The 13,153-nt window shown below is 30.4% G+C and overlaps 2 protein-coding genes across 4 annotated transcripts; both read left to right on the top strand.

The window, feature by feature from the left end:
- The first annotated feature begins 10 nt into the window (after positions 1–10).
- LOC130895479 (zinc finger protein 271-like) lies at positions 11–13,046 on the top strand. The gene is made up of 4 exons (XM_057802793.1): positions 11–137; positions 189–576; positions 8,500–8,817; positions 9,561–13,046. Exons 2-4 carry the CDS (start codon positions 273–275, stop codon positions 11,747–11,749), a joined length of 2,811 nt encoding a protein of 936 aa, XP_057658776.1. The 5' UTR covers positions 11–137; positions 189–272; the 3' UTR covers positions 11,750–13,046.
- LOC130895484 (zinc finger protein ZFP2-like) lies at positions 4,437–8,603 on the top strand. Of its 3 annotated transcripts, none has more exons than XM_057802803.1 (2): positions 4,437–4,889; positions 5,784–8,020. In XM_057802803.1, exons 1-2 carry the CDS (start codon positions 4,595–4,597, stop codon positions 7,070–7,072), a joined length of 1,584 nt encoding a protein of 527 aa, XP_057658786.1. In that variant the 5' UTR covers positions 4,437–4,594; the 3' UTR covers positions 7,073–8,020. The 3 variants fall into 3 exon arrangements, with proteins under 3 accessions (XP_057658786.1, XP_057658788.1, XP_057658787.1); XM_057802805.1 differs by lacking the exon at positions 5,784–8,020 and adding an exon at positions 8,487–8,603 and having other exon boundaries at positions 4,482–4,889; XM_057802804.1 differs by having other exon boundaries at positions 4,482–4,889; positions 5,771–5,907.
- Positions 13,047–13,153: the final 107 nt, after the last annotated feature.

Genomic DNA, 13,153 nt, shown 5'->3' on the forward strand with positions numbered 1-13,153 from the left:
TGGTTGTTCGAGACAATGTAATTTTTTCGTTGAATTGACCTTGACTAGCGGTCTGAACTACTATCTAGAAGAGTTTTGTGATCGTGTCAACTATTTGTGTTCCAAGGATTTTGCATTGAGCTAAAAGCATAGATATAGTAATAATTACTTTGTCTATGGTTAAAAGTAATTAAATGGTATTTTTTCAGTTGTTCTATGAGATCGTACTTCCAAAGACGTTGGTGCATTCCACTAAGCGTTTACGGCGCATGAAATAGGTTAATAAGAAAGAAATGGATATCCTAAATATTAAAGAAGAAATGAATATTTACGAGGATTTTACATCCATTGTCGATGTTGGGAAAGAATTTATTGATGAAGTATCCACACTAACGATTCAAAATGTAATTGGAAAGGTGGATGGAATTCAACCAATAAAACATGAAATAAAAGATGAATTAGATACATTGGAAATATTTAATAACCATGTGGATATAGGTAACAATAGAAAAAGGAACATTTCTAGTACACACAACATCATTAGAAATCAAATGGAATATTTGAAAATTGACGGTGGAAACAGAACTAAATCCAAAGGTAAGTCGAACTAATTTTTGTCTGTTTCAGTGTTATATATAATTAATTTATTAGTATTTGTATATATATGTATATGTATATATATATGTATTTATATATATATATATATATATATATATATATATATATATATATATATATATATATATATATATATATATCAACAAATATCAACTAGTAAACTTATCGGATGATAGAAGTTACTATTTGTTTTGAGAGAAGCTATATTATATGAAATATAAGTTTAGGACATATTTAAATGTCCTAATATATAAAACTTTAATTAACTCAAAATATAAGAATAAAATCAAAATAGAAATTTGTTCTAATAAGAAAAATTAATTTTTCTTCAGTCCTTACATCATATATATATATAGCAATACTTAATCAACTATAAATTTCACTCAAGTTATTTAGGTCTTTTTATATCTTTTATAGTTTATTAGTTCTTATGAATGTGAATCATTTTTAAAAATTCTCTTTTTCGTGTATTAGATTCTGTACCAAGAATTTTTGAATCTTTATACATACTTGAATTTATATTTATTATAAATTTCCGTATCAATTTCAAACTATTTTATAACACACTATCAAATTCCATACAAATTTTCTACAAACTTATTTTAGTTTTATTCAATAGTTGCAGGACTGTTAAGTAAATGGAAATATATCCAACCAAATGCTATGGGGTTAATGATATGTAAATATTGTGGGAATTTATACACAAAACAAGTGGAATTTTTATGTCACTTTTCCACATGCCATTGTATAAAAAGAAATAAGATTAAACATCCCCTTAAAAATTGTGTTTTGAGAAAGATTAATGTGAAAGATGAAATTGAAGTAGTTGAACATCAATTTAAAGAAGAGTTGCAGGACACCACAAACCAGTTGGATGTTACTGATAATTTAAACACATATGCACACGAGGATTCAAAATCTTTTGTAGAGGAGGAAACTCATCCAAATATACAGTTGAATACTTGCACGGGATCAAAACCATTTTATTGTGTTATTTGTTTGAGAACTTTTACACGTAGAAGTAATTTAAGCAGCCATTTTCGTATTCACATCAAAGAAAAACGATTCAAATGTGATTCTAATGAAACTGTTCATAAAATGAATTTAAATAAGTATTTGCCTATAAGAGAAAAGTCATTCAAATGTGACATTTGTTTCAAACTGTTTCCAAATAAAAGTAATTTGAAGACACATATGCGTAGCCACACAAGGGAAAAACCATTCAAATGTGACGTTTGCTCGAAAATTTTCTCACGGAATGCTACTTTAATCTCACATTCACTTATTCACACAGGAAAAAAAAAATTTAAATGTGAATTATGTTTAGAAACGTTCTTGAAGAAAATTCAATTGACCACACATCTACATAATCACTTTGGAGAAAAGCCGTACAAATGTGACATTTGTTTGAAACAATTTTCACAAAAAAGTAATTTGAACACACATATGCGTAGCCACACAGGAGAAAAACCGTTCCAATGTGACGTTTGTTTGAAAACTTTTTCACAGAACGCTAGTTTAATCACACATTTACGTATACACACAGGAGAAAAGCCATTTAAGTGTGACGTTTGCTCGGAAACTTTCTTACAGAAAATTCAGATGACCACACATCTACGTAATCACTTTGGGGACATGCCATACAAATGTGATATTTGTGAAAAAAAGTTTTCGCGGAAAAACAATTTGAACAGACATTTGATTATCCATACAGGAGAAAAGCCATTCAAATGTGACATTTGTTTGAAAACGTTTACACAAATGAGTAGTTTGAATACACATTTGCGTAGCCATACAGGCGAAAGACCATTCAAATGTGACATTTGTTTGAATTCATTTCGATATGCACATTATTTGAAAAGACATTTGCGTATTCATACAGAAAACGAAACTTTTAAATGTGATATTTGCTTGAAAACATTTTCAAGAAAAACTAATTTGAATAGACATTTGCTTAGTCATACAGAAGAAAAACCGTTCAAATGTGACATTTGTTTGAATTCATTTCGATATGCAAATAATTTCAAGAGACATTTGCGCATTCATACAGAAGACGAAACTTTTAAATGTGATATTTGTTTGAAAACATTTTTAAGCAAAACTAATTTGAATAGACATTTGCGTAGTCACGCAGAAGAAAAGCAGCGTGATTGAAATTGTACTGAAAGAAAATATATTTGAACAGAATTTGCAATAAAGGAAGGAGATCGAGAAGTGGAAGGGAAACAGTTTATAAAGGTAAAAATCGATTTAACTCGATAAATTACAAAGTTGTAGGTAATAAAAATGCCTACAACTTTTGTTTTTACACTTTTTTCACATAACCTCAAAATTCAAATAAACAAGTTTCTGCTCATTGATTATTATCTTGAAAAAAATATATAAAAAGATTTTTAAACATGACATTCTGTAATTTTTTCTATTTGAAATATTTTTTTTACCTTATCGATAAAGCACCTTAATTTTCAATCGAAAATTCTCACGTGAAAATATGGGCTTTAACCCTTCATTAGTCGCGGTCTTAATAACCTTTAGTAAAGTTGGATTATGAAGATTCATAACTGAATCTAAATAAGGAAAAGTTATTGCAAATAGAAAAGTATTTGATAAACAGAGCATTTAATAAAATTATACAATAAAATGATGCCTTAATGTACATTTTTTTTATCAATTTAGGTACAAAAAATCATTTATTTTTTTGCAAATAATTATTAATTATTCGTTTTTTAACTAATTTATGCAATTTTTTTTATTAATATTTTAATTCTGTATGGTAAATTTTGAAACAAGGTATTAAGCAGAGTCCCACTTCACACTCACTGCACCAATATATTGTTTCTTTTCTGATTTTTATAAGTATAGTGTTTAAATAAATAAATTAAGAACTTAAGAGACAGTGTTTATTAATTCGCCACGAATAGAAATCGTATAAATAAATAAGAAAAACATTACATTATCATAATACAGCCAACAACACACTAGGGAATAGTGTCTGAAATTATTGAAAATGACTCTATTAGACTATAAATTGGACATTCTGGAACCGTTCATACTGAACACTGTGTACACTACTACTACTAGACAAGCAAATAATTTCACTATCCGACGTGCGTTTCAATAACAGTCTTCAGAGACTGTTACTTTGCTATCGAAACGCGTTACATATAGTGTAATTATTAGTGTTATTGTAATAGTAGTTTAAACTGTGTTTTCAGTTCAATTGAACAATTATGTCCATCAATATTTCTAAGTAAATAAGGGTTTTCATACCCGTTGTTTTATATGTTCAGCTGTCTAACTACTACGAGTGATAGTACATCTGGATGGTTCGAGACAATGTAATTTTTTCGTTGAATTGACCTGACTAGCGGTCTGAATTACTGTTTAGAAGAGTTTTGTGATCCTGTCAGCTATTTGTGTTCCAAGGATTGCATTGAGTTAAATGCATAGATATAGTAATAATTATTATGTCTATTGTTAAAAGTAATTTAATGGGATTTTTTCATTAGTTCTATGAGATCGTATGTCCAAAGAGGTTGGTGCATTCCACTAGGCGTTTACGACGCCTGAAATATTCTTTTGGGCGTTTCACATAGCGTCTACGATCGTTGTAGTCACGGTGAAAATGTCACTGATGACGTTGTCTAACGTTTGCGACGACATGAACTATCTTATTTCTTGCGGTGTGGGATACTATAAATCTTTTTGAAGCATTCTTGTGACGCACTACGAAATATATTTCTACCGCCGCAGAAGATATTTTGATTTTAGTTTTATATATATCAATTAAGCACTCCTCTAAAAAATTCAATAACTTACAAATTATAACATAACCTCTTAACTCAAAACGTCTTGTAACTCTAATTGTCGTGAGTGCTTAGAGGAATGCACCCTATATTCATCCAAGATGTGTTTCAAGGTCTTGACAATTTCGTACTGTCTTTTTTTAAAATAATATTTTCCTATTAAAATTATCTAATCAAGAACATATAAAGAAATGGATATCCTAAATATTAAAGAAGAAATAAATACTTACGAGGATTTTCCATCCATTGTCGATATTGGGTCGATTGGTGAAGTATCTACACTAACAATTCAAAATGTAATTGGAAATGTGGATGGAATTCACCCAATAAAACATGAAATAAAAGATGAATTAGATACAGTGGAAGTATTTAATAACCATGTGAATATAGATAACAATCAAAAAAGGAACATTTCTAGTACACACAACATTAGAAATCAAAAGGACTATTTAAAAATTGACGGTGAAAACAGAAGTAAATCCAAAGGTAAAGTGAACTAATTTATGTCTGTTTCAATGTTATATATAATTAATTTATTAGTATTTACATATAAAATAACTTCAATAATATCTACTTTAAATTTGGTTAAATTCTTCAACTGTAATACCACTGTGAGTCCGTCACCCTGCCTTACCCCAGCATTTATTCCAAATTCCTCAGGTGGTCCGTTTTTTATTATTACCCTTGCATAGTCATTTTCACCAATTATATCAACTTTTTGTTGGTACTTGTAGTTTTTCCATGTCCTTTATAATTGCCCTTCTTCTCAGACTGTTGAATGCTTGTTTGAAGTCGATAATGATGCGCGTTAGCACTCAAACGTAAACCTTATTACGTTATTAAAAATACTTGCATTACAATTTTTGGTTAATTGGTTTCTATTTAGATGAACTTTGTAATAGTTAAATAATTTTTTTTATTTATTGGGTCTTCGGTTCAGAATAGAATGTAGCCTATTATAATGTCATTATGTGTATTATAATGACATCTTTTCACAAAAGTTCGTGGTAGAAATCCATGGATAACTTCATACGGGTAAAGTTCTCATGGAATGTCTAGAGATAATAAAGACTAAGAATTAAAAATGAAATCAAAATAGTAAATTAATTTTTCTTCAGTCCTTACATCACAAATACATAGCAATACTTAAGCAATTAAATTATTGGGAATTTTATTAGAATTTATAAGTTATTAACTTAAGTTATTTAGGTTTTTTTATCATTTATACCTTATTAGTTCTTATGAATGTGAATCATTTCTAAAAATTCTTTTTTTCATGTATTAGAATCCCAAGGACTTTTCAATCTTTCCGTATCAATTTCAAACTATTTTATAACATACTTAAAAATCCATAAAAATTTTTTTAGTTTTATTAAATAGTTGCAGGACTGTTAAGCAAATGGAAATATATCCAACCAAACTCTATGGGGTTAATGATATGTGAATATTGTGGGAATTTATACACAAAACAAGTGGAATTTTTATTTCACTTTTCCACATGCCATTGTATAAAAAGAAATAAGATTAAACTTCACCATAACAATTCCGTTTTAAAAAAGATTGATGTAAAAGAAGAAATTGGAATAGTTGAACACAAATTTAAACAAGACTTGCAGGACACCACAAACCAGTTGGATGTTACTGATAATTTAAACACATATGCACACGAGAATTCAAAATCTTTTGTAGAGGAGGAAACTCATCCAAATATACAGTTGAATATTTGCACGGGATCAAAACCATTTTATTGTGTTATTTGTTTGAGAACTTTTACACGTAGAAGTAATTTAAGCAGCCATTTTCGTATTCACATCAAAGAAAAACGATTCAAATGTGATTCTAATGAAACTGTTCATAAAATGAATTTAAATAAGTATTTGCCTATAAGAGAAAAGCCATTCAAATGTGAAATTTGTTTGAAACTATTTTCCCGTAAAAATAATTTGAATACACATATGCGTAGCCACACAGGGGAAAAACCATTCAAATGTGACGTTTGCTCTAAAATTTTCTCACGGAATGCTACTTTAATCTCACATTCACTTATTCACACAGGGGAAAAGCCATTTAAATGTGACTTATGCTCAAAAACGTTCTTAATGAAAATTCAGTTGACCACACATCTACATAATCACTTTGGAGACAAGCCGTACAAATGTGACATTTGTTTGAAACAATTTTCACATAAAGGTAATTTGAACACACATATGCGTAGCCACACAGGGGAAAAACCGTTCAAATGTGACGTTTGTTTGAAAACTTTTTCGCAGAACGCTAGTTTAATCACACATTTACGTATCCACACAGGGGAAAAGCCATTTAAGTGTGACGTTTGCTCGGAAACTTTCTTACAGAAAATTCAGCTGACCACACATCTACCTAATCACTTTGGGGACATGCCTTACAAATGTGATATTTGCGAAAAAAAGTTTTCGCGGAAAAACAATTTGAACAGACATTTGATTATCCATACAGGAGAAAAGCCATTCAAATGCGACATTTGTTTGAAACGTTTTGCGCAAAAAAGTGGTTTGAATACACATTTACTTAGTCACACCGGTGAGAAACCATTCAGTTGTGACATTTGTCCAAAGTCTTTTGCACGAAAAAGTTGTTTGAATAAACATATGTCCAATCACACATTGCAAGAGACATTCAAATCTGCTTGATAAATTATTTAACATTATACATAGACAAATGATAAAGATTCAGCTACATTTGAAAATGTATGTCCCCTCCTCCAAAAATGAAGTTGTATTACTACTATCCACAATGTACGAAGGGACAGAAATTGCCAAAATTAACAAGTGGGCGTGTGCTGTAGGCTCTCCCACTACACACTCCGCCATTATTGATATTCAGGCGTCAGTCGGCGTTGTGCTACGGCCACGTAAACATCTTTCTCACGATGTTATCGACAGACAACAAATGATTTGCTTAGAATTTATTTTTATAAATGTTTAAAATCGGTTTTTTTTTCATTAATATTAAAATGCAGTTTTTTTTATGTCTTTTTAAATCGATTGTGGCAGTACAAATTTGGATTTCCTTCAGCTGTATCAGTATCTGACATTTTAAAAATATTAAACTTGAAATACACAGTACACCAAAGATCTTTTAAAATATACTAGCACACAACGAAACTGACCCTTGGGACCCTGTAGCGATAAAGCAAAAACTATTAATACCTTCGCCTGATTGCAGTTAAATCTGATTGGCCAGCGTACAACACGTCTGGGTTAAGTTTTTTTCTCTGAAACGGCGATTTTTCGTCTAACTTGAATGGACTATACTTTATAGACGTTCCACACAGATGGTCTAAAGATGTATCATTTTTGTAATTCAAGCTTAGAGCCCTAGATGGATCTGCTAGCATAACTACATATCAAGTTGGGGAATTTGAGACAAAATGGGATAATTTGATGTTGGTAGAAATGTTTCTCTTGATGACTCATTATTGTTGGGTTATGCTCCGTGTTTGTGTCCTATAAACAATATTAATTAAACTGCAATTGATGAATTTTATTAAAATTGGGTATAATTACTAAAGATCTAACATTTAAATTAGCTATTTTTGTATGCAATATTTTGTTTAAAAAAATATATAGCTTCTTCAAGTTTTATTTTTATTACTAAATATACATACATTATGTTTAGATCATCAGATTACTTTCAAAAGCCTTTTTGTCTACGTTTTACTTGGATAACGAAATAAATACTCTTACAACATTTTTCTCCGAACAAGATTACAACTAATACATCTCCAAATTTATTTTTTTTTCATAATAGTTTTAAAAATTTCATCTTTTGTATTGAAAATATGCCATTTTGTGAAATATAATACACCAAAACATGAATTTCAAAATTCATCAGTACTTAGCAGTATATACTACCATCAAATAATTCAAATTACGCGCCATGAATAAAATTTGAATTTGCCAGTATTATATGAAGGATGTCATATTAGTAGTTCCAGCTTAGACCCCAAGCGTCCATGTTTATCAAAGTTGTGTTCCACGGCTTTGACAACCTCTTACTATCTTGTAATAACACTGACTATTATATTAAAATTTTCTAATCAAGGAAATATACCTAGAGGTTATAAAGAAAGAAATGAATATCCAAAACATTAAGGAGGAAATAAATACTTATGAGGATTTTCCATCTATTATCGATGTTGGGAAAGAATTTTTGGATGAAGTATCTACACTAACAAATCAACATCTAATTGGAAAAATGGATGGAATTCAAATAAAACATGAGATAAATGATGAATTAGATACAGAGAAAATATTTAATAACCATGTGGATACAGGTAGCAACAGAAAAACGAACATATCTAATACACACCACATCATTAGAAACCAACTGAAATATTTAAAAGAAGACGTTAGAAAGAAGACTAAATCGAAAGGTGAGTTGAACTGATTTCTTCCCATTTTAGTGTTATATATAATTTATTAGTGCTTGCATGTTAAATATTTTCAATAATAATAAACATACAAAATTGTTTCATTTGACATGTCTTTGTATAAAAATGTACACTAAGTCTAGAATAACTTTTATTGTTGCTTTAGGATTAGTTTTCGTGGTCACTGCACTACAGATACATCTAGTCCGTACATCTTTGTCAGGGTATATCTAGACAATTATTTGAGTTTTCTCTGCAAAAATTACTTCATAAACTGTTATTGTGTATAATATCTGTAGCTTATACTTATCACAGAGTTTTCTTAGTTTGCTTTCCCATATGAATGCAACCACTCTTTTTTTATCCCAGTGTAAAATGATTCCATAAAAAAATTATTGCAAACACAGAGTCCCTACAGTGAATATTTGTCTCTCGATATTTAAGGTAACTTTTGGTTTCCACTGCATAATGTTTCTGATAAAAGTCTATAACTGTAATATTACATAAAATTGCTTTTAGTCTTTACCCATACTTACCACTGTAGAACATACTCCTTTGAGTAAATGAATGAAATTATAAGTCTAATCTTGATGTTTCTTTAAAATAGTTTATTTGATTCACTTGTTTATGTGCTTATATTCCCAATTTCCTTACCAGTTTCAAACTCTATTTAATAACATACTATATATTAATGGAATTGTAATATTTTAATGTTTTATATAAATTTTTTCAATTTTCGTTAACAGTTGCAGGACTGCTAAGAAAATGGGAATATATCCAACCAAAAGCTATGGGATTAATGATATGTGTATATTGTGGGAATTTATACACGAAACAAGTGGAATTCTTATGTCACTTTTCCACAAGCCATTGTGTAAAACAAAATGAGAATAAACTTCACCATCAAAATTACATTTTGAGAAAGATTAATGTGAAAGATGAAATTGAAGTAGTTGAACATAAATTTAAAGAAGAGTTGCAGGAAACCATAAATCAGTTGGATGTTGCTCATTCAAACCCTTGTGTAGGTGAGGGTTCAAAATCATTTGTAGAGGAGAAAAGTGATTCAAATATACAGTTGGATACTCACACAGGATCAAATCCAATTTATTGTGTTATTTGTTTGAGAACTTTTACACGTAGAAGTAGTTTAAGCAGCCATTTTCGTATTCATGCCAGAGAAAAACGATTCAAATGTGATTCTATGGAAACTGTTGATAATATTAATTTAAATAACTATTTTCCTGTTTATACAAGAGAAAAACCATTCAAATGTGATATTTGTTTCAAACTGTTTCCATATAAAAGTAATTTGAATGTACACATGTGTAGTCATACAGGAGAAAAGCCATACAAATGTGATGTTTGTTTGAAAACTTTTTTACAGAAAAGTTGTTTGAATAATCATTTGCGTATCCACACAGGAGAAAAACCATTCAAGTGTGATATTTGTTCAAAATCTTTTACCCAAAAAATTAATTTAGTTGCACATTTACGTATTCACATGGGAGAAAAGCCACTCAAATGTGGCATTTGTAAGAAATCCTTCATACACAAATTTAGTTTGAACAAACATTTACGTATTCACACAAGAGTAAAACTACTCAGACGTAATTACTTGCAAATTTCTACTTCACACCATCACACAGGAGAGAAACCATTCAAATGTCATATTTGTATGAAATCTTTTCCATATAAAATTAGTTTAAATAAACATTTGTCTGTGCATACTGGAGAAAAACCATTTAAATGTGACATTTGTTCAAAAACTTTTTCACAGAACTCAAGCTTGATTAGACACTCACGTATTCATACTAGGGAAAAGCCATTCAAATGTGATGTTTGTTTTAAACTGTTCTCGTATAAATATTGTTTAATTACACATTTACGTATACACACAGGGGAAAAGCCTTTCAAATGTCACCTCTGTATGGAATCCTTTACACAGAGAAGTAGTTTAAATATACATTCACAAAGTCACAATGGAGAAAAACCATTCCAGTGTAACATTTGTTTGAAATCTTTTCCTCATAAAATTAGTTTAAACAATCATTTACCTGTACATACAGGAGAAAAGTTATTTAAATGTGAAATTTGTTCTAAACAATTTTCACATAAAAGTAATTTGAATGCACACATTCGAATTCATACAGGAGAAAAGCCATTCAAATGTGACATTTGTTCGAAACCGTTTACCCATAAAAGTAATTTAAATATACATATGCGTAGGCACACAGGGGAAAAACCATTCAAATGTGATGTTTGTTTGAAAACTTTTTCGCAGAACTCTAGTTTAATGGCACATTCACGTATTCACACAGGAGAAAAGCCATTTAGATGTGACTTATGTTCAGAAACGTTCTTACATAAAAATCAGTTGACCACACATCTACAGAATCACGTTGGACACAAACCATTCAAATGTGACATTTGCTTCAAACCGTTTTCACAAAAAAGTAATTTGAATACACATATGCGTAGCCATACAGGCGAAAGACCATTCAAATGTGACGTTTGTTTGAAAACATTTTCGCAGAACGCTAGTTTAATCACACATTTACGTATCCACACAGGGGAAAAGCCATTCAAATGTCACTTTTGTTCGGAAACTTTCTTACAGAAAATTCAGTTGACCACACATGTACATAATCACTTTGGAGACATGCCATACAAATGTGATATTTGTGAAAAAAAGTTTTCGCGGAAAAATAACTTGAACAGACATTTGTTAAGTCACACGGGAGAAAAGCGATTCAAATGCGACATTTGTTTGAAACCTTTTGCGCAAAAAAGTGGTTTGAATACACATTTACTCAGTCACACAGGTGAGAAACCATTCAGTTGTGACATTTGTCCCAAGTCTTTTGCACGAAAAAGTTGTTTGAATAAACATATGTCCAATCACACACTGCAAGAGACAATCAAATCTGCTTGATAAATTATTAACGATATCAATTTATAAACAGTAGTCCTTTCTTACAAATTTTATTACTTCAAAGATAAAAACATCGTACAAAATGAATGAAACAAGATTATGAAAGTGGACTGTCCTGGTTAGCACTCTTTAGTGTTCCCAACTCTCAAAAATTTATTTCTAAAGCCCTACTCAAATACCCTTAAAACCCCCACAACACACCGACGCTATGTTATCAAATAGAGACATTCGGATTGGTCGGTAGGATTCGTCTGCTCTCGGTATGCAACATCAGTCACAGTTCTTCATCAACTAAGTGAATACCTGCGGAATATGTTTTATCATTTGTTCTATGAAATAATGTCTCTAGAGTCGGAAATGTTAAAATTGGTGCTAAAGATTGAAAACCGCTCGTGTCTGACATTACCTGAATATTCACGTAATGACCTTATTAAGAAAGCTTGGGTGTAAAGGTCATTCTGTACATAAAGTCAAAATATTTATCATCTTGAGATAATTCCTTAGATGTCACGGTTAAACTGTTTTCAATGTAAGGATGTAATAATAAACAAACATCGTTACAACTTCATCTTCGCTGCTGCAGGACATTTTGTTTTCAAGGTCAGAGCAGTACTAAACATTTTATTCAATTTCATAGAGCAGCCTAAGAGTGAAGAGGCTTTCAAAGCAGTTTATGTTTTTTATATAGCTAAGCATCAAAATGCAACTAGGAATTTTGAACCCCTAGTTACTTCACTCTATATAGAATGTCTTTCGAGGGCTGTAAATTGCTGCTACGATGAGACAAGTATATGTTTTCGAGTTTAATTGTTACCACTTGAATTTTATCTGTGATATAATCCTCTAAGGGTTCAATAAATTGGGAAAACAAATACGTTCTCTAGCTGCTTCAGCCAGTACTATATATGTTTCGGTCATACAGTTTAAAAAACTGGATAAGCGTAAAATATCTTGCATGCCCCATAAGGCTGTATTAAGAAGTATTTTAGTTCCTAACATTTGAATACCAAACCGCAATATTAAAAACTTGTGCAGAATAAGGTTGTATGTTTGATTCACTCTTGTTAGTTTAGTTGCATCAGTTTACATTTCATCGTATTATTATAACACCAACGATTGTGAAACCGTGGCGAATAAAAACGGTAGACAATGCTTCGTGTCAGTTCTCATGCTTTAACCCCGATCAGCTAACTGACCCTAAGCAAATTGGCCTAAGTAGCTCTTTCTTAAATAATATATATTTGAATTTGGTTGTTCGTATGTAACTTTGATTGTATATAATAAATATTTGAAATTATATAAGTCTGAACTATTTTATTATCCAAAGTTTTAAAAAAGCCAACCAACTTGATTTGTCTTACACGCATTACCGCTCCGGGTTGTCACGCGCGGTCATGTTCGGTT

This window comes from Diorhabda carinulata, chromosome 6 (genome assembly GCF_026250575.1).
Source record: "Diorhabda carinulata isolate Delta chromosome 6, icDioCari1.1, whole genome shotgun sequence".
Classification (NCBI taxonomy): Eukaryota; Metazoa; Arthropoda; class Insecta; order Coleoptera; family Chrysomelidae; genus Diorhabda; species Diorhabda carinulata.

Coding starts and splice junctions, on each gene's coding strand:
- LOC130895479 (XM_057802793.1), top strand. CDS start 273: ATGGATATCCTAAATATTAAAGAAGAAATGAATATTTACGAGGATTTT. Junction 577..8,499: donor AAACAGAACTAAATCCAAAG/GTAAGTCGAACT, acceptor AAATATACCTAG/AGGTTATAAAGAAAGAAATG. Junction 8,818..9,560: donor AAAGAAGACTAAATCGAAAG/GTGAGTTGAACT, acceptor TTTCGTTAACAG/TTGCAGGACTGCTAAGAAAA.
- LOC130895484 (XM_057802803.1), top strand. CDS start 4,595: ATGGATATCCTAAATATTAAAGAAGAAATAAATACTTACGAGGATTTT. Junction 4,890..5,783: donor AAACAGAAGTAAATCCAAAG/GTAAAGTGAACT, acceptor TTTATTAAATAG/TTGCAGGACTGTTAAGCAAA.